We start from the raw sequence: 25,986 nt of genomic DNA, 5'->3' as shown, positions 1-25,986 counted from the left end.
CCCCAGAATTTAGGATGGAAGCCTGAAAACAAGCCTTCAGACCTTACCCCCTTCCCAAACATTTTCCTTCTTCTTTCGTTGAGCGGCGAATCAGCTGAAACCGTCGATCGCCCGATTTAAGTATACTTTTCCGTTTCTTTTTTCCTGTTTCATACAGCCAGTCGAAACCCCTTTCTTCCCTGTGAGCATTACGGCCTATTTGCGGGCGATTTAACGAAACCATTACGGACCATCCAAGGGGACGATCTCCGCTTATCGTATAACGAAATTTCAAATACGCTCGATCAAGTAAACATTTCCTACCCTGTTCACCGGTGACGAACTCAGCTGCGTTACCAGTAATCTGCATGGTTTATTAAAATTGTTGCTTACAGATATGTAGTACATTTTTGCGAATATATAACATACTTTCTTATTCAAATCTTGCTCAGCGGAGATTACCCCTTTTCTACCCCTGTGTGACAATTAAATTGACTTAACTCCTTGACGCTTATGCTCGCATGGAACACGAGCTCAGCCAACATACAATTTTTGACAAATCGTTTTCGTATTCATAAAAGCGCCGCTTTTTCTTCACTTTCTGTTTTGTATTTTGCATTTTATTGTATTAAGAACGTAAGATATGGCGTTAGAATTATAAAACAATATGTTATTATCTATATAGGCAAGAATGAATCTCGTTAAAAAAATTACGCAGTTTCGACCGGTTAAATCGAAGAAAATTGAATATTAAGGGATGAAAAAATACAGTCATTCATGCACAACGGTTCACGACACGTATTATAGAAATTTTTTGTGAATATATTACGTGTGTTGTACAAAACTTTTTCCATTAGCGTTATGAAACACGGTTATCGTTGTAGTGATAAAAAATATTTAATATGTAGCGTGAATAATTGCTATAAACATATAATTAATGCTAAAGGTGTTCGCTCTAAATTAATTGATATCATAGAAAATCGATTGTTTAAATAATTTCGTCACCTTCGTGAAGTGTGTGTTTTCAACAAATATCGTGCAACTTCTATATACATTTTCCGATTTGTTTCGAATTTTACCAGTGTGATTATGTTGCTTGTATCATGTTATATGTCATACAAAATGTTTTATATAACACACATGACATTCGAGAACAGAATCTATGAGAATCTATCAGAATCTAAATACTTTCGTGAGCTATTGATATGTATATTTCCAAATAAAATTAGCCTGGACTTCGTTATACAAGGATTAGACGTAAATCATAGAATATTTATAGAGCCTAAATGTCTTTTTCTAAATTATAAGTAATATATATAAGTTGGAAATCATTACATTGTGCTGGAAATGATGATAGTTTTACAATGAAATCGTTTGCCACATAATACTACATTATTGATGCTAATTGATTGATATAGCTTAAACAACTTACTGTTAAAATATATATATTGAAAATATATTATAAGTTTATAGAAGTTTGATAAAATATATTTTATTAATTATTTCGTTATACATCATTGTGCGTTAGCATTACTTTTATGCAACTCGCTTTTTAACGAATTTGATTAACTGTTACAAAGGAACAACGCATTTGACGCCAAAATATACATACCTGGTTGTTTTGATTTCAGTTCGATCAAACGTTTCTGTCTCGTCGAGTATTATAACTTTGTTTGCCATAGATTTAACGAAGAAAGCCCGATTTTCCTTGAAAATCAGTTTTTAATATTTACTTGCACAAGAACATTTAACGATCAAAAGAAAGATCATACACGATCAGAAATTTAATAAAAACTCATGTTTTATTTACAAATAGATAGGAATAACGCTGTACAATCGTGCAAATATTTTAGCAGTCTGGAATGCAATTTAAAAAAGATAAGAACATCGACATTATTTAAATGCTTTGAATTTTACTTTAATTTACAGTCGATCTTTCTAACTAACTATTCGATAAGACACGCGAAATTTATTAAAGATACCCCTATGCAATTTGATATGTAAAATAATATCATTCTAATCGTCGATATTGAGTATGGAAATTTTTTTAATTTACATAACAACGAATAAAACCTAGTGTTTTACGTGGAACATTTTGACTTGTAATCGATAGAAACGATTATTGCTCGTCTTTTAGTTTACATTTCCGTTCATTTCTTTCTTCTTCTCACCGTCGGCAGTTTGTGACGCCTCGTCCTCTCGAATAAATTCACAGTGTCTGTCGCTTTCTTGGGCGCCGTAAAGATCCAAATTCTTCCCCAGATAACAAACCGCTGCATCGAAAAACACTCCTATTATGGAGAATCCTAAAAAAAGAAAACACATTGTCGTACAATAACGAAGTACTTCCATGACGAGATCGCTAAAAATTCAATATGTATAACGAAGATTAACTACATCTTCGACATGAATAAAATAAAACGTATGAATGAAGAACTATGCTAGTTTCTAATAACATTTGATGATATTTAATTTGTTCTGTTTAACAAAATTACTTAACTTGTAATATCAGGCATGCCTAATTATTAACAATCGAAAGTTTACAATTGGATCAGAATCGAATCGTTATGTCACTACTTGTGGTATAATTTACACCGTAACGGTATATTTTTTAAAGTTCCATCCAGACGAGATAAGATAAAAATTTTAGACTTCTTTATCGCTTATTTGCTACCATTCGAACCTACTATTGTATTTACATTATTTTGTAATAGGTAATAATGTAATCAATGTTTTATGATACTTTTCTGAGTATGATAGAAACGTCTGTTTATACATAATAGGGAGACGTATACGTTACAATTATTTTCGTATGGTACAAATCAGTATGTTTGATATAATTTTAATCAGGCTTTACCCTTTTACTAATTTTATACGTATATCATAAATTTTTATTTAGCGTTCCTGTTGTAAAAATTGAAACGCGTTTGAGTTGAGGGAAATTGAGAAAATTTACACAGCATATCTTTTCCTATAGGCTGCACCGTAAAGTCTAACGTAGTACTGTCAAACAGGCATAATTTAAAAAAAAAAAAACATAAATCAAGAGCGAAAATAAAACTTTTCTAATAAGACTTCATTTTCGAGAAAATCATTTTTAGAAATTTATACGTGTAATTAATGATTTGATGGGCCTTGGTATACATCTCTCTTTCTATATGTGCTTACATTTACAAACATAATTAACGTTGCAATTTACCACTTACTATGTTACTACTAATAACAAGCTTGTTGTCGATATGAGCTACTAGTTTCTATTAGTTTATCGATATCAAAGTTAGGTGCGTACGTACCCTTCTGACATATTACACATTCTCGAAATCAACTTTCTCGAAATCAACTTTCTTGAAGATAAAATTTTATTTTTAAGCAACTTACTTTTCGTTTCCACCTTATTTTACGCTATACTAATCTATTTATTACATTTCACTTTCCACGTGTGTCAAGTATTTTAATTAAAAGCATGTCACTTCTAAATATAATACTTTTTGTCTCCGTTTCGACTGAATATTCGACAAATTGGATTATCCCTCTGACGTCCATTTAATCAAAACAATGTATAATACGCTGTAGAATTACTATTAATAAACACTTACCTGCTGACGTTATATTAACTAAATACCGGAAGTTTCTTCCATGGTGGAACCAGCAGTTTCCTTTGGTTCCGCAGGATTCCTCCCAAATCAAGCAAGTCGAGTCAATAATGGCTCCGTAAATAATTGGGCCCGGTATCAACGCAAACAAGGAAATGATCATCAGCGTAATACCCTGCGCGAAGCTTTTATCCTTCTTCTCGACGCTGCGATAATTGACCAGCACGTTGCCGATTTTTCCGGAACACGCTAACGTTTGTATGACACAAGTGAGCACCGTGAACAAAAGATAAGGGCGGCTGCAGTCATTCGTGCATGGACCAGCTCTGACTTTGTCAAAATTCATCGTATGTGGATCGTTCACGTAGATCGATTGATTCCTCGGATTGTAATCGGTAGTGTATCCGAAGTGACTTTCGAGATCTGGCGTGCTCAGTAAAGGAAGACAACTGCAGTTTCCAAATTCCTTGTCGTTAATTATTGTTCGACAACCAGCATGGCAAGCAGAGAAAAAGGTCGTCTTCGATGATAAATGACAGACTGGAGAATATTTAACGCCATCGCAGTTACAATCGGTGTTGCAACTAAATGTTAGGTTCATCCTGTAACAAAAATGAATTAACTAAATTTTATTCGTATTGATACAACGTTGTAATATAAAGATGTTAGATAACAATTTCACAGCAATGTATAACTGATTTATAACGTTAGTATACGTTTAGAAATAAGTATGAAAGTTTACCGTGTATTAAATATCATATTTAAATACATAAAGGATATGTCATAGTATCAAGTACAAATCAATTACAGTAAGTACGAATAATGCATAATTACATAGAGAAGATATTGTGAAAATGGTATTATAGAAAAAATTATAATATCATAAATATATGTTAATAATTTACTTGTTTTCATATATAATCGTCTGTTCTATTACTTATATTGTAATGAAGAAATTAGAAACTTATAGGAATTACATTCTTCAATAAAAGTAGCTAGAAAAATTAACTATATAATTATCAAATTTTAGCTTCAATATCGATTTACACTATGTAGTTTCATGTATATCAAATAATACAGCAAACAGTTATCCAGAAGTTCCGAAAAATTATAATTTTTATACTTTCTAATAATTTGTATACAACGAATGCACATATGATCCTAAAATATATTCCTTGGACCTGGTATTTAATATTTTTAATATATGTAACTTCAAGACACTGTAACTCATGTAGAATACGTAAAAGTCACATTAAATTGTATGAACAGCGCTCTACATATTAAAAAAGAATGATAACTTACGTTAACAGAGAAGTATAATAAAACCTAAAGAAATGTTTTATCCGATGATTTCTAGAGAATGTAATGATCTTTACTAAGAATAATTCAAATACTAATTATTTCTATCAGTATATATTTTTATGTTAACATAATAAAGCGACTCTATTCATAATTAATTACAATTATCTTGTTACATATTAGAGCACTACAATATTACAAGATTTTGAGAAAAACAGGAGTAATAATAAAATTATCACATTTTCAACACAAAGAGTTACAAATGAATTTACAATTTAATTCCTTATAGATCAATCTATAGGTTCTTTCTTATATAATTTTCCTTTAGACATTACTTTATTCTTAGTGGCGGCTTCATGAAATTGTACTTTTCCACTTTCCTTTATTTATAACGGAGCTTTTATTTCTAATCTGAGAGTAATGTAAACAATGTTCTATAAGCAAGAAAACGTACTCACTGCATAGTCTCTAAGTTGAGACCCTGAATGCCGGTATCGGAACAACCAAGAAATATAAAGAGTATCTGACCAGCGACGAAACAAATACCGACAAACACATTCCACGCTAACAATGGTCTAGGACCAGGTTTAAATTTGCTAATGATTAATCCAGAAAGCAGAAATCCTAGTACCATACCAACAAGCGATATCGGACCTTAAAATATAAAATCTTATGTTTAATAGCTTTGACGAATTACATACTTTGGTAATCAATTACTTTAACCCTTACAGGACTGATGTTTGCATATACGCAACACTGTACATTAACAAATTATCAATTAATCCATTGGCATACCAGTTATTTCTACATTAAAAGTTTCCGTTATACATTATTTTTTCTCAAACAAAATCACTATCTATTATCCTTAATAATCAACAGTTAGAAAGAAATACAGTCTGCAAAATATTATATATCGAGTTGTTGAACAACCAAGAGCTAAAATACACAACATTTCAAACTTTGGCAGACGACTGCATGCCAATGAGTTAAACAATAAATTCATTGTCGACAATCCAATCTTTACATTCTAATGCACTGTATTTGATACATTTGATACATTTTAATACGACGTATCTTCTTTACAAAGACATGAGGAAAATCGTGTTTTTATTATTAATAAAAAATCTTGTCTACGCAATCAAAGAAAGATTGAGTCCTGAAAGAGTTAAATAACTAACAACAGTTATTTTCAAAACGTAATTTTTTCAAGTGACACACCTGCAATCACAGTACCACCAGCAGCAGATGTGCTGTATTGAACCTCAAGATATTTCGCCAAAAATGTTATGTATGCCGAAGCACCTAACACGTAAAACACTCCGCTTAGATTATTGAAAGTTAACAGCCAATTTGTTAGCAACCTCATCATCGCTTTCGGAAATTCACGCATAGTTGGAATATATTCACTTTCTAAAGACTTTCTTGGTTCCATCGGCTTCATGTATTGCTCTTGCACAGTTAGGTGCAATTTCAATGGAATACTACCATCCTGAAAAAAAATGCATAAAGTATCATTAAATCATCGACTAAAAGAAAGACGTGTGAACATATGTGAAAGACGTACATATAAAATGTAATCAAATATTTCAAAGTGAGTATGTATACCTATACAGAAAATATAGCAAGTAATTCAATTAGTTAATTTTCTTGTTGATATTTCCACTTATCTACTTAGACGTATGAGTGAAGATATGATGTTTTAAAATTCTATTATTAAGAGCAATCAAAAATCTTTAGTAAAACTTTACCGTTGCAATCATTACGATTATTATTTTACACGTCACTTTGAAATTGTCCATATTTTTATCTAAAATAGCTATTATGCAAACAACAATTTGTTCCTTTAACTGTATCACGAATACATAATTACATCATTGTATATTACACAATTCAACTTGAAAGAATATTGATACTACATATTCACTAAGCAGTATTTTTATCATAAATTATATAAGTACTCCTAAGATCTTTATATCTAATTTCAACATTATCGATACGTTTTTGTGCATACGCAAGCCGCATATGTAGACATTACAAGGTAAGCAAACTATATATTGTATTAAATTCGTATTATGCATTGAACGATAAATTCTATAGTATTAATCATATTTCACCTTCTTGGCAGTGTCGATTGCAGTATTTGTTTCTGTCGGTAAATTTCGTGGAAACATTGCTATTAGAATAGCGAACATGCCCATAGTGGCGCCTAGAATAATCCAACCGAGCCACCATGCACCTAACCAGCGTGGATCCTTTTTTGTAATTACAGGATGTAGACTGGGATCTATGTACAAACTGAGACAACCATAACCCAGTAGGAATCCTATTGCTGGCCCAACAGTTCTCAGAGCAAAGGTGAAACCTGGATAAAGATTAAATAAAAATTAATATTCCTGTGTTCTATAAATCGTACATGAGGCAGATATTTGGGCAATTAATAATGAAAAAAATAATTATTCATTATTTCTATTAATTAAATTGAAATATATATTCGAACCTTTTAGAATTTACGAATTATATGTAACTTGAATAGTATTAATTATAATATTAAATGAAAATATATAATGATTGAGCTTCCTAAAATTTGTTTCAAAGTACAATTAAAAAGATTCAAAATCAAGTAAATAAAATTATCAACCATGCAAGATTGATTCCCAGTAAAATAAAAAATTTATGTTTGTACCTATCCTGTGTTAGCTGCTAAGATTACTTGGTACACGAAATATTTGGTAAATATTTATTAAAAGCAACAGAGAGGAAAAGAGTTTCTTCAAGCTTTATTTATAGATATTATTAAAGTTTTCATCACTGAAATATTAAAAAAAAAGCTTACATATTTTACAAATAAATTAGAAAAGTAAAAGAAAATGTGAAAATCAGTCCATGTTTTCTTAATGTTTTAAAATTAGCTAGTCGTTGCATTTAGATGCAAAAGAAATATTTATAGCTTAACATCTTGGAACTTCCTGTCCACGCATCTAAATCAATAATCTTAACCCTGAACAACGATAGAATTTGGCGATCTATTTACATTTACACGTACATTAAATTATAAAACTTTAATACATTACATTATAGTACCTTGCATAGATACACTATTTGAATTTGATCAGCGTGTACAAATTAATGATAAATCGATGATTAGAACTAGTACTTACTACCTTCCTATGAAATCAACAGATTATAAATTCAAATTACCTGTTAAAACACGCATGTCAAAGGTATCTTTTACAATTCATATATACATATATATACATACATACATTTACTGTTTGAATATCAAAAATTAAATTTGAAAATAAAGATCTTACCAAATAACAAGACAGAAATTTTAAGCTGCATAAATGCACACAATGCAAATAATATACAATGTACACATATAGTATCCAAAATATGGTACTCGTTGTGATATTTAATAAACAAAATAATCTTTCATTTTATCTCTGTTCCACCTTTTTCGCTATATTCATAAAAATATGAGTTTGCATAAATATCCGTGGTTCGCTTATATCAATAAATATTTACCTAGAAGCATCGGAGTATTCTTCTTTTTGGTATTGTCATCCAGGTACGTTTGACCAAGACCATAATAGAGAGTGGTACCGATTCCAAGGATAAACTGAGAGAGGAAGACCAAGAGTCGTGGAAGAATGCTGACGTCCAAGAGCGTTTCCTCGTCGCAATGGTCTGGTTTGACGACGCGTGGACAAATTGCTAGATCTTGGGGTACTGTGGTTGCGTTCAGCAGAGTTTGGTCAAGGTACTCCTTCGTTAATGCCAAAGCATCTCGTCCTGGTCCGTACAGGAAGTGTGGAAGAGCGAGGACTAGGCACGAGAAGGCACTAAGACCGACACCAACCGCGATCCATCTTGGACGGTGACCAGAACCTCCGTAGTACGTTAATATCAGAGATAAAATTTGAGAGATCTCATTGCCAGAAAGGATTAATCCTGAAATAAATTCGAATCAAATGAATTCATATGACGTGACTATTTCTTATTTCGTGGTATAAGAAGAAATGCAATGAGAACAATGCTTGATTTTTATTTATGACAATTATCGTACATAATTGTGTAAACACACGTTGACGTATATCGTATATCATTATGTACGAAGCTCGAAATTGTAAATTCAATCAACATCATGTTAAAGCAAAATTTTAGTAAGTTGAATTATTCTACTCTCTGTAATAGAAAAGTATCAAATTATGATAAGACGAAATGAAGATTAGTTTAGCATGTAGCCGATCAAAGTTACAAGGAAGTTATTTGTTTCGAAAAGATTCGAAATTATTGTGAATAATTTATAAGATATTAATTATAATAATGATTTTGTAATTAATTCTTTTAATTAATTTATATCTTATATCGATACATTATACAGAAGAAACAGTTTGTTGAATTTCACGATCTTCTATTAATTAAATTAAACGGACCGAGTTCATTATAGATATTTTTTCAAATATAGCCATCGCTTAAAGATATTGATATTATAAATGCTCTTTGTGGAATCTGCATTTCTGGAGAATAATTGTTTAGAATCTCTGAAAAATGATTAGTTGAACAAATTTCTCAATACGTTGAAGGATCAAATGAATATTGTAATCAAATGATTATTATGATATATTATTAAAAGAAATAATTATTATGAGAATATTGTTTCAAACGATTTTTCGTATAAATAATAGACGTTGCAACTACGAAATGCTAAATTTTTCCAAAATATTTAAAACAAAGTATTACAATTCTCTTGATACATGTCAGAATTCTTTGTTTAATTTAACGTAATATCTGTGTTTGCCTATGTAAATTAATGTAATATAATGTTTAGTCGTGTAAATTAATGTAGTTACTAATCACTGAAATGGGTTGATGCAACAGAAAAATAAAGTTAAAAAATTAAAAACATTAATGTAACTAATTAAATTACTGTATAGAGTTTACTTTCAGTTTAAGCATAATATGTATTCATAAAACATTAAGATACAAACTATGTAGACTGTGGAGAATGATTAATCTGAATATTTGCAAGATGTCGAAAAATCATGCATCTCTTATACATCTGTATATCATCTTATCCATAGAAAACAATCAAATCGAAAATAATAAATGATATTCTACATGTCTATCAAGTGTTAAATAACTGTACTTTGATCAAAAAGCTGCATTTTTTGAACCATAATATCAAATCATAAAGATTAGCCACATACGCCAATGGAAATAATATTTTTCTTTTAAGCTGGACGTTAGTATGATTCTGTAAATCCTAACCACGACTACTAATATTTCTTCTCCTTTGTTCCATACATTTCGTTGACTTATTGAAATTAATGATAATATTATAATATGGACGAAAGAGCACAAATGTATAAATCGCATTTTTAGTCTTTTCTTATAGAAGAGCAACTTTACAATAATAAAACAATTTTATTCGACTGTTTAATATAAAACAACAACTTTAAAATAAAGAAGACACTATTCTATTTCGTTTTTGCATTAAATTTTTGCTATCCTCCAGAACGTTCCAAAAATATTAAACGAAACAGAGAAATATTCTCACTTTTTCAGGAAACCGAGTGAATTTATCAACTGTTTGTAAATATGTTATCGTCCTAAATTAGACATATTATTCTCATTTTCGACTGTGTTATATTAAGTTATGTACTTATATTACATCAAGTACTATTTTTTAGATAACTGATGGTATTAAAATCAGGAAAATCTGTAAAGGCGAACTTATCAGCTTTGTTTCCTACGATCCTCGCATAGAATTTTGCCTAATTATCCACCACTAATTATCCATATTTGTTTCGTTTTTAAAAAATCACGGAATTCGACAAAACATATCGTTTTGCATCGTTAACTCCAATGGATATGTACAGATATCGATCGATCGAATCAACGTAATAACACCGACCTCGTAAAACCGCGAAGTCCACCGGCTGAATACTACACGTTCGTGTGCGTAAGAGTTGTATCGATTTCTCACGCAGCCGCTGTAACACGTAATTAATGTTCATCCAATTGCGTGTCCACGATGCAAATAATGTTTCAATCGGTGGGCCAGTTAATAGCCAGGGTGACGAGCGAAACAAACGAGAGTTCTTCGATTCTTTTGCATCATACAATTGTGAGACTCGAACGAAAGAAGATGACAATAAAGGATTAATTTGAAAAATCAAAGCGAGGTCAATTAGATTAACATCATTACACGTGGACTCGGCAATAAGTTTGCGCGATATTCATTACTACTAAGGCTTTTTTAAGCGAATCAGGCTTTTTTGTTTTGTTAAATCATTCTTGATAAAATGAAAAATGTAATATATGTAACATCTAATCAATATATATAAGACACGTAAATAATACGTACGCATAATATGACACCTATTGCTATTAATCCAATAATCTATATTCAATGAAATTAATTAAAAATTATATTCGATGATGTTGATATCATTATCTAGTAGAAAATTATGATTGAATATATAGAATAATTGAAAAGGAATTGTTGACGCGTTGTCATTGATTGATTTCGCGTGTTAAACGCGGAGCAACTTTAACGATGGGATGAAATCGAAATTGATAAAATAGCGAAGGAAAACGATGATTATTTCGTATCAGAATTGTTTTATTATCACAATGTCTTTGCGGGTTAAAAGTTTGCGCGCGAACCCACCGTTCTATATTTCTTCGGAGACATATTGCTTGGTCGAGAGTTTTATAATAATTAAAATGACCTAAGAATCCTAACGAAAATTAGCGGTAGTAGGGGCAGAGCACGGCGACGCGTAATTAGTCGATGAGCGTTAGACGAAGTTTAGACAGGAACAGTTTTATATAATAAATCTACACACACACGTTTTTGACTAATACTAAACTTCACAGAAGCAGGTTTCAAATGTCTACTAATTCGCAATTTTCCATACATCTATTTAATACGCTTTTTAACTTTGTCCAATAAAATCAAGCAATAGCAACAATAACAATAAAAAAATCAGTAATAAATTTCACCTAATACAAAGTAATTTTCGAAATTTATAACGTATCCGAAATATCCAACCGCGAATAATTATAACTCAGCTTCCTCGAGCATTATACGTACATTACTTTTAAAAAGTATAGGATAATTTTTATCCATCTGCGTTCTATCTTGACCTAAAAATTAATCGCCCTTTTCAAAGTAAAAAGCATGCATGATCTTTGAAAACAGCATATTCTATAACAGTATGTTCGTGTGTCTTTATAGTATCCAGCACTCGTTATTCTAACGACAGATTTCTCACTTCTATGATTGCGACACTCTACTTACTAGACGAACGCACACCGACACGCGATTTATCTTTCGTCGGGGCCGAATGCGTGTACGTGTGCAAATGCAAGTCCAAGTACTTTAATACGACTAGAATCGTAACACTTGGCTACTCGGTATCAGTGACGAGAGAAATCACAGTAAAAATAAGAACCGCGAAATACTCGAATGTTCACGGCTTCCTATATCTCGGACAGATTTTATTATTGTTGCACGAAAGAGTCGGTTTTATGTGATACACGTTACGATAACATAAAACCAGAGAAAATATAATTATTTACATAGAATTTTTTGAAATTTTGTCGTTAATACATAAGATATTGAAAAACGAAAGGATGTAAAATTTGAAAAAGTCTTGTAAAGTACAATATATTCAGCATAGATTCTAGGATCAATATTTCTGTTATAATTTCATATCTTCTTTGGGAGCTTAATGAATTTAGTCCATTCGTTTATAATAGAAAATTGCAATAAAATTTTGATGACGAGTAAAAACTGTACGTTCGTCAGAGAATATGAGACAAGGCAACGAACATTTAAATATTTCTACATTATACGTCAATTCATAATTTATACAAGTGAATATTCATATGAAAGGAAGACATATTAAACACAGTTTATAAAAGAAGTTGTTTTATATTCTATGTTCCCTTTTATGTTAACGATGTTCTTTAATATATTTTCAGATCTGCTTCATTCCTTGTATTTAACGCGTTATCGAGAAATATATTTTATCCTGATTTTAGCTTCTATATCGATTAAGTATTTTTTACTTCTTTCAGCTGCGACTGTAAATCTTTAACGAATTTAACACTTATTATTTTAACGTCTTGCATACATCTATTTGACAATAATATATCTCATATACTTTGAGATAATAGAACGTTCGATGAAGTACGAGAATAATCAGAAACTATCTCACACAGCACTTTTTATTTTAAACCTTGGAATTAATTAATATGTTCGATCACATTATTCCAAAGGCGATAATTATAACTCGGATTATACAGGTAAACGAAATAAGGTGACAGGTTAATAAAGTCAAAAGGTTCTTACCAGTTGTCCGACTAGGTATCTTAAATCTCTTTTCCAAGGTTGTGAGGGTGACGACGATATAAATAAAGGCCATCGCCTGTACAGTACCGAGAAGCCCGTACACGGCGATGAAATTTTTTGGGGTAGCACGATCTCGTAGCCATCGGGGATAAATCCCACAAACTCCACAACCTTTGCTCATCCCTCCGACTGCACTGTAACATTCACATATCTCATTTTTCCGAATTTTTTGGAACATTTTAGAAAATTGTTATAAAATATTTCCTTATTAACATTTTAACGACGATATATGGTATACACCGTGTTAATTACAATCTGATCGGAGAATAAAATACATATCGTATTTCACTTATAATTTGTTAAAAGCTCTTCATTTTGTACAGTAACTTGCTAAAGTATCATGCCACGATTATCTTTTATAATATCATATAAACTGACACGAACAGTTCAACACGCAAAGAGTATGGAAATTAATGGGTTAATATCGATATTAGAAACGAAGAATAAAAAACGAATAATTTTCTGATAATGGTATAAAGATAGATCTTTATTACTGATGCGATTTACAGACCAATACTTTCGCATACTACTATAAATCATCAAATATCGCAATAATTTATGTATTTTTGCTTTTTTTTATCAAACAACTAATATGAATTATTTTTGTTTATCTATGTAAAAAATTGTAAATAACTGTTTATTATATCGAATGATCCGAGTAAAAGAAAATCATGTGCCTCGACAAAGATACGAAAAACATGTTCATCATGTTTAAACGTAATATCAAATATGAAGAGCCTATAAACCACATGTATATGTGTATAGAAATAAAAAGCTAACAAGGTCAATTATAATAATTGCATTAACTTCTCTATAGAACACTTCTCTCTTCCATACAATTCCTTTAGCAACGATAAGTCTGTTATCTACCGTTATAAACCGTTTTAATCATTTAATGATTAGCAGCGGTCGCTCCATTTATTAGCATTTCATTAATCCTTCCTCATTATCATATAAATATATGTAGAATAAATTATATGGCTGCAATGATTCAAAGCGTTGTTTCGACGAATGTATGTGTGCAAATGTTAATTTTATCTGATTCGCTGCATCAAATCTTACATTCTAGTAACGATTAGTCCGAATTTTCGGATATAAATCACGACAAAACGTTTCTGCGTTAACAAATCTGTTTCAAATAAATAAATTACCTACTTTGAAAAATCTTTAGATATGTTTAGATATATTCCCCACTCATGATGAATTTTCCCATATTTAATAAATCGTCTAATTGCGATAACACAGAATTGACGAGCAGAGGAACTAAAATAATGATACGTATGAAAAGTATCGACATCCTAGCTCTCTAATACCTCGTAATATTTCAAGTTTACACATTTTTGAAAAAGTTTCTCAACTCGTGAATATCTTACAGCTGGAAAAACCAATGGTTCCTATCCTTTCTGTAATAGGCAATTTCATGAATCAAGTTCATAAATAAGCACAGTCAGTCTTATCAATGACACTTTCGACACAAGAGTGATATCACTTTATAATACGCTTGTTAATCGACCGTGAATAAAATTCCGCAATACAGCGAAATTGTCATTAGAAAGAGGGAAATTGAAATTACAAAATTAAGATTAACGAATGATAATAAATAAAGTCAATCATGGAAATACGTGCCTGTGATTACGAAAGTGTTTTGAAGAAGAAATTATTAAAGTTTTGCGTTTGACGCACGAACTGAATTCAGCTCAACGGCGCAACAACCAATTCAATCCAATTCAATTTCTACTACCTTGCAGAAATTCTTCCAGATTATTGTAATGTAAATAAATACAACGCAGAATAAGCGATAAACTCGTTTTTTTTAAATTCCTGACTTAGGTCACTTTCGTAATCACCAACGCATATGTGTAACGTATGTATGATTTTACATTATGAATTCAACGTGTGAAAAATTCGTTGGTAAAATATCTGAAAATTTTGCAAGTTACATACGAGCATAGCGTACACGTTAAAAGCACGCACAAGTGACACTTAGTACCTAGTGAGAAATTACAGTAAAATAGAGTAATGCTCAATGTGATTAAATATGTCCAATAATAGCATTCGCAAATCATTCTTAGAAAGATCCGCGATTCGTAGGGAAGATAACAACTTTGCAAACTGAAATTCATATTGTCAAATAATTTGTTTGCTAAATGTTCAGATACAGCGTATGCATGTCTCGTTGCATAAAGCGATAAAGCGAAATTCGTATATAACATCGTCTAACAGTTAGAAGAATCATTATAATATTACATTTTTCACCAAAGAAAAAAGGTAATATGTATGTCTCATGTATGCAAACGTCAAAAAGTCAAACGATGTAATGGATTTATTTACCAACGATTTCCTTGGTAATTGTCGAGTGCGCCACGGGCACCTGAGATGATTACGCAATTGCAATTTAACTGGGTATAGATTTCGTTGTGACGCTCGGAGACTGCATTAATACGGAGTTCCAGCCGATTGTTACTTCCGCCTCGTCGTGCTACAAGAAGCACGCAAAGAATCGCGGACCTAACTTTATGATATATTCGCGAGTGAGAAGAAGTCGCAATACCAGCAACGTTCAACGTAAAAACAAAGATTTCAATTAGAAGCTTGTGCAAAAATTGTCAAGGCTTGGTTGACGTTCGTCGTTCGCGATAAAACTGCTAAATAGACAAGAATTGAAAGAGAGAAATTAAAATACAACTGAGAAAAGCTAAATGTTACGATGATGTTCTCATAAATAATAAAATTCACTGAAAGTCATATAAGGTCCATGACGATGACTATGTACTGTAATTAGTAAGTACTATGAAACGTTACGAGCTTCCGGCATTGGCTATTAATCAAAAGCACGAACAGTTTTATACGCGAAACATGCGCGTAATGGAACTATAGATGTACGAGAAACCGGTAAACAGTTGTGAATGGAAGTAAATGTCGACAAAAAACGTCCATGATGATATAATAGATATAATAGTTATAATGATATAATAGATGATATAATGTAATAACCTAAGATAGTTCTATGCCAATCTATAGAGTAAAACGATCAATTTAAAGTAATGTTGATCAACGTAACATATTTATGAAAGAATAGGACGAAAATTCCGCCAAATGAAATATTTAGAGCGAGAAAGAATTGACAAATAGAGCAAAATGAAAAGATGGAAGATTAAAATTGTCATTGTACGCAGAAGCTATTGTACGTATCAAGTAAATCCAATGAACAATGTTGCACACCATAGTACGATAATGATAGATATTTGACTGTCATGTGTAAAAATGACAAAGCTACATTGTTTTTAAACAGTTACGTAAACATCGAATAAAGAACGTAGACGCTATACTATCATCTACTTACTATGATAACCGATAGAATTTTTGTTTCCCAAAAGATCCAATATTCTTATGAAACACGATGTATAAATAATATTATAAATTGTATATAAAAAAACCGTGAGATGCGTTTAACTAAGCTTGTATGCACTGCAATAGGAGCACATGACCATTTATATACGCACGATGTAATTCGCAAGATATTTTAGCAATTGACTAAATGTGTAATAAAATAGTGCGGAAAAATAAGCGATCCTGATAGAAACATTAGCACTTACAACAGAGAGCACAAAGTATGCAAGAGAAAGCGAAAACACGCGAGAATTCTATTAGTCTCACCTTGACCTTAGGCCACGTGCTTCCGCATGGACTCAGGAAGGACTTCCAGGTCGCGAGTCCTATATGGATCGCGATCCTCGAGTCTTTCCTTGCTCGTGACCTCCCTCGTCCGCCGAGTAACTAAAAAATCACTGAGCGCTATGAGCGCTCTAGTTTACGCGAATAAACGCGGGGTAACTGAGGCTCGCTCTTCTGTCAATGGCAATGCTCCCCTACTACATATTTCTCTATCAAAACGAATGATAAACGGGGCATCATTCAGAAGACGCGTTATCAACGAAGCACCGGTGCTGACATCTCATTATGTTTACCCACGATGACCAGTTGACACCGATTCCAAAGGTATCTTGAACTACGGTTGGTTGCAGTCTATGCTAAACATACGACAGTCAACGTTCATTGTTTGAACGAGCAAACTTTTCCACTTATTTCTTTGTTTGAGGAAATAAGAAGGGGCACGCCTCGTCAATTTCAATGAGCTTGAAAATGTTGTGAAAACCAACATTCTGAACAACTTTCTCGCATACATGCGACCGTCGTTCGTTCTTCATTTCCGAGATATTCACAAAAATCTTCGATTAAATTTAATTTCGATTGCGCTTCACCCTGGCATACAGGTCGTCACATTTTGATATAGCTCAACCTACACTTAACTCATTGACGCTAGTCATCTTTAATATAAATAAAAAAAGATAACTCAACGGGCTATAGGTTGGAGTAGATTAATATTCGGCCGGTAAGGCCGAATATTGTGAATAAGTGACTTAATTCTTAGTTCATGCGATTTTGTAAGTACATGATAAATTCGACTACTACGATTTATTATTATTTATATACAGAGTCCGAATAAAATGTAAGAGCGGGAACGGCGTGATTCCCTGTGTAAAAATAAGAGAAAGATATAGAATAGAATTTTCTCATTTCCGGCTTAGTTTTCGAGATCGAGTTTGGAAATTTGTCAAGTATACTTGAACATGGCTAATTCCAGGACAGAAATAAGTAATCGACAGGAGGTCATTCTACGTATAAAAATATAGTAGAAATATATATAGTATATGGTTATCATTAGATTACATGTGTTTTCATTAGGAGAACATGTACATATGTATTTGCTAATTCTGATTATATCATTAGTATATACACGATGAACAAAGAGATAGTGCAACATTTCCTATGTCAATAAATTCATTAAAAATTATTTCATGTTAACATTACTGGCCACTTAATGACGCCAATTACACTAGTACTGAATAGATACTAGAGTAGAGTGGATATTACTCCAGCCCAACCCACAACTCAAATAAACAATAATAAATGTAATAATAATTTTAATGATCCGTACATATTTCAACGTCTGGTGCTTGTTTTTGCATCAATCGATTTCGATGAAATTTTCAGCATGTATATAATTGATATGGATCTACTAAACGTACTTTTTCGTTGCAGGCACATATAAAAAGGTTATACAAATTGATCTTTACTACTTTCATCGTCATTCCTACAATATAAATTTTCTTCTTAAAGTTCTTTTTCCGTATCATCCAGTGAACTAATCCTTTCAGCTCCTCACAAAAGCTCAAGTAAAATTTTGAAGAGATCGGTTGATTAATCATTGATATATCATGGAAGCCAATTTGCTAAACACGATTTGAAGTTTCGCATCCAGCAACCTCTAAAGCAATAACTTTACCATTTTATCGAATTCAGGAGTAAAAATGTAAGAAACCATTTACGAGGTATAACAGTTTGAGAAGAATGCAATAAAGGAATCGTCAATTTTTTTTCTCCACTAAATGGGAATATCCTCTGAAGGAATATTAGCTTAAAAATATATGTACGAAATTCACAAAAATAAATCGATTGTACAAATATGTATATCACTTTTAAATACACCGCCAACACTACTAATCTAACTAAAGGAACTCTACTTTTTCTTCCTTAAAGACATTTTGTAAGCTAGAACATCAAAGAGTGACGAATTTATAAAGATTCACGAAGGAAGCCAAATCGTTGAGTTATTTTGCCAAAAGGCGCAACTGGTTATTTTTGCTCGGTCGTTGTGGGTCTGACTTAGACGTCGAGGGCGGTTTCCCCTTTGCTCGTTTTTGCGGCCCGCCGCGACGCTTGGCGTCCAATTCCACAAGGCCATTAAGATTATCTTTAGCCACGAAAAAAGACAAGATCGGGTTCCATCGAGGCGACGAAGTCACTTGCCTTGGTTACAGGAGAAAAAGGAAATTTGTCGTAAAACTGGTGAACGATAGCGCCGAATAAACCCGAAATTCGTTTCGTATCATTACGACAAATGATTCATAAAGGACTTTCTGATGGAATACGTTTGGACAAGGAGGATACCATTAAATGATATATAATATCTTCTGAAAATTAAGATTTTATTTCTTTTTTTTCTGATTTTTCGGTAATCAATGTTTGTGTTTCGTCTCTTAAAATGAGCTCAGATGACGTGCGAAAGCAACAGACAACAATAGTCGCGATCTATCATTAGACCAAGACGCATTCGCTTTTTATTTCTCTCCGAGACGATATACATATTTACTTTCGTTTCGTTTCGTTAACTTACTAATAGGGTGTATAATATTAATATTATTAATGATAACAGGCGATATATTACAACCGTTAATCCTAAGAATATAGGATATTCAAAAGTGTGATGGTAGCCGTGACGAAAATACGCATTCCTCACGGTTTAATCCTAAAGTTCGCATTTCTCTTCATCACGTCGCAACAGATTTTTTCGGTTCGCAGTAAATTCGAACGATCACGTATCCTGTTCGCTTTGTCATTAAGTACATGAACAATAGTAAGTAATCGATAATGACAATAATATTATCAATAATTAATAGTAATAATAATTATCAGTTTATTATAATAATAATAATAATAATAATAATAATAATAATAATAATAATAATAATAATAATAATAATAATAATAATAATAAAATAATAAAATAATAATAATATCATGTATCAATAGCATTAATTTATTTTCCTATTATCTTAATCGAACGATTAGTGTAATAATTAATTCCTAACACTAAGCCTCCCTAACAGCATCTTTTGCTAACTTTTTACAGAACTTTTGGTTTCATTCTCCATTTCTTCGTTCATATTACGTCTACTTATAATTCTAACGAATCTAATTAACTTCATCTCGAAGGGTTTAGGACTAGACAGCCTCATTCTTCATAGCCTGATCCTCTGTCTCCCTTCTTGTGTGCTAGTTACTTCTCCTTTTATTTTCGATCTCGCCGTTTGGTCTCCTTTTATTTTTTATTTCACCCCTGTACACACGTTAGCGAATAGTTTCTCGCTAACGAAACACTGACTAGTTTTTAACCGTTAAAATTATTCGGTCGTGCTAATTAAGGCACCTGATTACTTTAAAATGGGACGAACGAATTCCTTATGTCTTGTGATTTTTTCTTAAGCAACAAACAATTGGTAGTAGCGCACATTAACGTTGAAGAATTAATAATTAGGTAAATTGATCCGTATTTAGAATAAATTGTAATAATATATAACAACTGTAATTGGTTAATAAATATATTGTCGCAAGTATAAAAATGAAGTCGCGCTAAAAATTAAATGATACACCTATTATTCGTATTTAAAAATTCTAACATTTACTCGCGTATAAAACAATAGTTTTTGTTAATCAACGGAATTTTGATGCTTTTACGTCTTCGTTTTTAAGTATTCGTCTTCACTTAATTTCATGATTATCAACATTCGATAACCAGCAATGTCGATTCGTTCGTCCGTTGGTCCTCACTGTTCATTTAAATAACATCTATAAATTATGCAAAGAAGGCATTATCTTAAGACACTTGGTGATTTTGTTGACACGCGATTCTAAGGCAACATCGGTTTAATTGTAACGCAATCGTCGTTACTTACAATCCCTTGATATGCTTTACTCAAATGAATCTTTTGAATCTATTGACAGAATTTTCATTTCAGAATAGTTGTTCAATAAAAATTCTTTTTAGCAAATTTCAAATAGAATACTTTCGAATAAAAAATTAATTCCACGAAACCAAATGTTTTTACTAAATTAGAGTTTAACACACACTCGGTATCGAATTTATAAAATTTAACATTTTAAATTAATCTGGCTTACTACAATAATTAAAATCAATGTATCGTTTGTACACAAACGGGAGTTGTTAAAAATGTAATAACATCGACATAATTTAAAATTAAGCTTAACTTATTGAGAGATACTTTCCTACGTACTTTAAAAGAAAGGAACGAAAGTGTATTGAAAAACTATTGCTCTTTTTTTATCTAAATAGATAGAGTTAATTTAAAGTTTCGTGGAAGATTTATTTCTAAATTTTTCATATGTCAGTCATAAAAAGAACGATGTTCCTTTTTCATAAAGTGGAAAACATATTTCATTAAGTTCAATATAAATAAACTGAATTATACATTTAAATTTAGAAAGTTTATAGTTTTTGACCAATATTCAGAAATGATATCTATATCACTCTCAGTCCTAAAGGATCGTAAGATAAATAATTGCAATGAAATAGCGATTCGTGAAGAACACCAAAAGTTATTCGTCGATACTGGAAGTAACCGTTTCATCCCCCAAAACTTATCATCATTTAATTAACGCTTACTATCTCGTAAAAATACATGTCTCGAACAATATCAATTCTGAATACGGATCAGTCTTTCAGTTCTACCTAATAGCGAGTAATTTTCGTCGCCCGAATCATCTCAGTTACGTGTAACTGACAACATCGCAGATCTCGATCTCGGATTTTTCTTTCACATACGAGCGGTACGATCCGGCATTTCTAAAATGTTCGCGCGTCTACTGAAAGCTTCTATTACCCATCGTGCTCCATTAGTTATAAATAATCATAATGCTAACAACATTACATATCATCTTGTATCTCGAAGTACATTGGCCGAAAATGTCAAAGTTTGGCCCTATAAAGGAGAACATGGAAAGGAAGATTAAGGTGGGGAAGATTAAATGTTAAGTTAATAAGAAACTGCCAATCGCCGATCCTGAATGACACAGATCACATCCACAGAGCTTCCTCGTTTTCTGCCTCTCACCGGGTGTCGTTCCCAAAATTAACTCGTGAGAACGTGGAGCTAGATTCCGAGTAGTTGAAACAATGGCTCCTTCGTGCGCGGTACACCCGCACCAAATAATGCCTGATCCTCGAATAAGGAAGGAACTGAGTCGTCGTAGAGGCAGATGAAGACTACACGTTTATACGGCGGCGAGGATCAAGTTTTGTGTTGCGAGTTTAATGCCTGTGGGACAATCGACGACGGTACCAATTTCCTTGCGGCAATTTGTCCAACTTCTATTGCAATCTTGCTTCCTGAGGCGTCGTTTGATACGGGAGTCCTGGGAAGGCCGCGCCTGCCGCTGTTGCAGCTGCAGCCGCTGCTGCTGGTAATCCTGCTGCTGCACCTGGTAACGTTGCATACGTATACGGTGTCACGTAACTTGCTGCTGCTGCGTTCGCTGCAAAAACAAAGAAACCGCTTTCTAAGCTCCTGGATGTTTCTCTGATCTTAGCGCAGGTAATCCTTTGAGAAAACAGTACCGATTACGACTAATGTGAATGCAAACCGTATATTTTCAAATACTGCACAAAAGCATTTTTATTTACAATATGCTTTTACGCTTTCCATGCTAAATAATTCGCTAGAAGGAAATCAACCAGTTGACACGGATTGACAATTTAATTTTTGTTCGAGAAATTAAATTACCGAATTTTAATGTTTTTTAATGAATTTTAATGTAATAGGATTACCCGCGCTTCTTCCTAAAAGATATCATTATTGTAAATATATCTTTAATTTTTACTCATTTTTGATCAAGTCTTCGAAATATCGAAATATTTATCGAAATTCATTTTCGATTCTTTGCCAGGACAATATCATTGCATGATAAAAGCTTACTGTCATCCATCGTGACATTTTTCCCACCACCACCGTAGACAGCACATCAGAGCATTAACAAAATTTGCATGTCGATCGTGTTGAATGCAAAGCCAGCATAAGCATGCAATGTTGCATTTCCACTTTTTACTATGTCTGTTATACCAACAGCAGAACATTCCAGCGCAAATTAAAGAAACCTTTATACAAGCATTTTCTGTGTGATCATATTTCTGAGAACGTACGAATAACATAAAAATAATAGCAAATAATCTTGAAAGTAATAAAACGATCATTTAGCACATATTTCGGAAAACAGACTGTAGAAAGTTCTCCTGGTAAATGCAAACTGCATTGCTTTAATTTTGAGAAAGCTTTCCAATAACCGATGTAAATCGAAAGAGCTACAAAACATACAAATGTGAAGAAGCGATAAGTGAAACGAATAAAAAATATTCTCAGCAAGATTCCCACTAAGGATATCAAAGATATCACTTCCTAATTCTAAAAATGTACGAGATCAATTTTTTTATCTTATTGTGTCAATTTCTTTTAAGAATCATGTTAAGGTTCGTTCTCAGTAAGAAAGACGCAATAAACGAGATATTTGAGAAGCCTTAAAAACACGAATTTCATCATAGTCAAAAAATCTGCCAAAAATGTCGACACGTGCAGCTTTTTAAGTATTGTTAATCTTTACTAAAACTACCTTGTTACGCAAACTTTATCAAGTGTAATCTAGCTTCCACATGCAGTCTTCTATGAACAACATAAAAGATATTAAGATACATTATACGCACATGCGTCCAAAATTTATAGAGAAATATTTTACCCTTAAACATTACGACTTTATGAATTTGCAAAACTTCTAGATATACAGTAGAAACAAACAAATTTTAAACATTAATAAATTCGAACTATTTGTTTTTTAAACTTTTCGAGAATAGATGTGAGATTAACTTTATAAAATGAGAAAAGAAACTAATTGAAATCCGGTAAAAACTTGTGTGCATTTGAAGAATAAGTTTGATAGTTAATTTGGAAAATTTGTGGGAATCTTGCAGAGATTCCTCATGGAAGTAGAGCTACTTCACTACGATAAAAACAGAAGAACGATATGATCCAATTCCTCTTTTATTCTCTCTCACTCTCGCATACATTTCCGTTCTCTCTATCGCTTGCGTTTCTTCTCTTTCGGTGCGCTTGGTTTTCTAATAATTTTCTACCGTTGCTACGTAGCACGGACGGCAGAAAGGGCGGCAGGAGAGCTTTCTCCAATCGTTGGCGTGCCAGCACCGCAGGGCTGCTACCGTTGTGCTGCTGGTGGTGGTGTATCAGCCCGTTGCTGTCCTTGCTCTGGACACTTTTCAAACACATACCAGCCGCGGCGGCGCTGGTATAAGGATACGCCTCGGCGAAATTGTACGATGTTCCCGGATACGTGGCGGCCGCTGCCGCGACGTTTTGGTACTCGTAAAATTGTGACGCTGCTGCCATCGCCGCTGCATGGGTCAACTGCGTTGCCGGAAGCGGTACCAAACCACCTGGCGCCGCAGCCGCCAGGTAAGGCGACTGGTACACGTAACCCGGTGGCACCCTGAAACCAAAATCATCCAACGGTTAGACAGTTCTACGGTCAACGATCACGCAACGGCACTCATACATCTAATACGAAGAATACTCGCTGGTTAATCATGGTGGACTAGGAAATTAACACTATAATACTGGCAACGAGCCGTTTAAAACGTTATACGGTTATATACTGGATAATTATAATAAAATGATTACAAGGTAGTCAATTGATATTATTGGCGACTAAAATCATTTCACTTTTAGTACGATAGTAAATCCTATTCACGCAACGTTTCATTTGTAATTCTTGTTCCGTTTTTTAATATTTAAAAGATTTAAGGATTTGCTGAATATTTTTTTATCGCTGTTTCCTCTTCTATATAGATTTTATATGAAGTTCAAAGAAATTAATGTATTCACGACACTTAAATGAAAATTATTCTTTTTATGTTGTGGAGATCTGTTTTGTGTCTTTGATTTGTGTAATGGACTTTCGTGAAATACTTTGTATTATTCTCATTATTTTTTATATCGTAACAAAACAATATGCGGTCAGAGTATCGCGTTTCTTCACTTCTCTACTAGTCTTCTGTTTACTTAATTTACTCCTTATATGTGTTTTTCAAACTTCGTACTAGTACGGTATAATAATACTCATAAATATTTATGAGTATTAAATCAAACAACGCAATCATCTTCTAAATGCAGAAGCCAATAATATCAACCCTTGGTACTATGTGTTTAAACTTACATTGGAAAATAGTAAAGCAATTGCAATATGTTGGGTACATAGTAGCTAACGCTATAGCAATTGCTATAATTAACAATCTGCAAGGTATTCCGAATATTTCTCATTTTAGCTTCAAACAATCTTGTGTTTAGTCCACCAGGATCATTTAGTCCTACGTAATCACACTTGCTGTTCGAAACAATCTGTGGTCCATCGAGTTTCTTGATTCTATTATCATCTCTCTTACCTTTTCTAAGGTAATCAACCGAACTTGATGGACACCGGAAGCTTTAACAGTACATTTCTCCCTGTGCAGTTAAGAACTGGAGGAAAAGAGTGAAAGGAAGACAGTTGGAAACTTGCGCGTGTAGAACTATGTGTATAGTGAATGTTCCACGCAAGCGATGTTCTGCGTGCAGCTAAGTAAAGCGCGAATACAATCTCGTACTTTACCCCTCCCTCAATTAAGATAAACGGTTTATTGGAAAAGCGTTTGGTAATAGCTAACTTTCTCCAACAGATAACACGACGATCGCTAATGGACTCGGACTTGACATTATGTGACTACGCGTTCGTATTTGTATTTCATGGCTCTCGACGCCATAGCTGTGCCAGGAAATCGTCGAAAATACGATCAAGAAAGAAACGAACTTTTACGTGAATTCCACTTTGAGAGGATTAATGGCCGTAAAGTTTTTCTTGTAAAAACATGTGTCACTGTATTAATAATCAATTCTGTGTTATCTGAAACCGTACTTTGATATAACATTTGATAACCGAATCTGAGTATTATCC

At 32.7% G+C, this 25,986-nt stretch overlaps 2 protein-coding genes across 5 annotated transcripts in view; both read right to left on the bottom strand.

Annotated features, from left to right (window-relative positions):
* Positions 1-1,762: 1,762 nt before the first annotated feature.
* Positions 1,763-17,143, bottom strand: LOC100642340 (solute carrier organic anion transporter family member 74D). 2 transcript variants are annotated; one of them, XM_012312354.3, is made up of 8 exons: positions 16,954-17,143; positions 13,237-13,430; positions 8,397-8,822; positions 6,986-7,233; positions 6,090-6,360; positions 5,330-5,525; positions 3,576-4,174; positions 1,763-2,285 (listed from the first exon to the last, which is right to left on the bottom strand). In XM_012312354.3, the coding sequence occupies exons 2-8, from the start codon at positions 13,415-13,417 to the stop codon at positions 2,113-2,115; spliced, it is 2,094 nt and encodes a 697-aa protein (XP_012167744.1). In that variant the 5' UTR covers positions 13,418-13,430; positions 16,954-17,143; the 3' UTR covers positions 1,763-2,112. The 2 variants fall into 2 exon arrangements, with proteins under 2 accessions (XP_012167744.1, XP_003398239.1); XM_003398191.4 differs by having other exon boundaries at positions 13,237-13,425.
* A 2,184-nt stretch (positions 17,144-19,327) lies between these two features.
* The window catches only part of LOC100643291 (RNA-binding protein 24), a 28,183-nt gene continuing 21,524 nt past the window's right edge, over positions 19,328-25,986 (bottom strand). The window contains exons 5-6 of one of the 3 annotated variants that reach the window (XM_012312358.3): positions 24,116-24,486; positions 19,328-22,470 (exon numbers count right to left, since the gene is read on the bottom strand). In XM_012312358.3, coding sequence (XP_012167748.1) covers positions 22,307-22,470; positions 24,116-24,486 — 535 coding nt within the window. In that variant the 3' untranslated portion in view covers positions 19,328-22,306. Of the gene's footprint in view, positions 22,471-24,047; positions 24,487-25,986 lie in introns of all 3 variants that reach the window. The other 2 variants (XM_003398199.4, XM_048409778.1) reach the window with 2 other exon arrangements.

Source organism: Bombus terrestris, chromosome 10, assembly GCF_910591885.1.
Source record: "Bombus terrestris chromosome 10, iyBomTerr1.2, whole genome shotgun sequence".
NCBI classification, from domain to species: domain Eukaryota; kingdom Metazoa; phylum Arthropoda; class Insecta; order Hymenoptera; family Apidae; genus Bombus; species Bombus terrestris.
The sequence above is the reverse complement of the archived record's forward strand: the minus strand, read 5'-3'. Positions and strand labels throughout refer to the sequence as shown.

Excerpts from the sequence above, each read along its gene's own strand:
- LOC100642340 (XM_012312354.3), bottom strand. The coding sequence starts at position 13,417 with ATGAGCAAAGGTTGTGGAGTTTGTGGGATTTATCCCCGATGGCTACGA. Across the intron at positions 5,526-6,089 it reads TGGTGGTACTGTGATTGCAG|GTCCGATATCGCTTGTTGGT; the intron begins GTGTGTCACTTG and ends TTATATTTTAAG. Across the intron at positions 4,175-5,329 it reads CTCAACTTAGAGACTATGCA|GATGAACCTAACATTTAGTT; the intron begins GTGAGTACGTTT and ends TTTTTGTTACAG.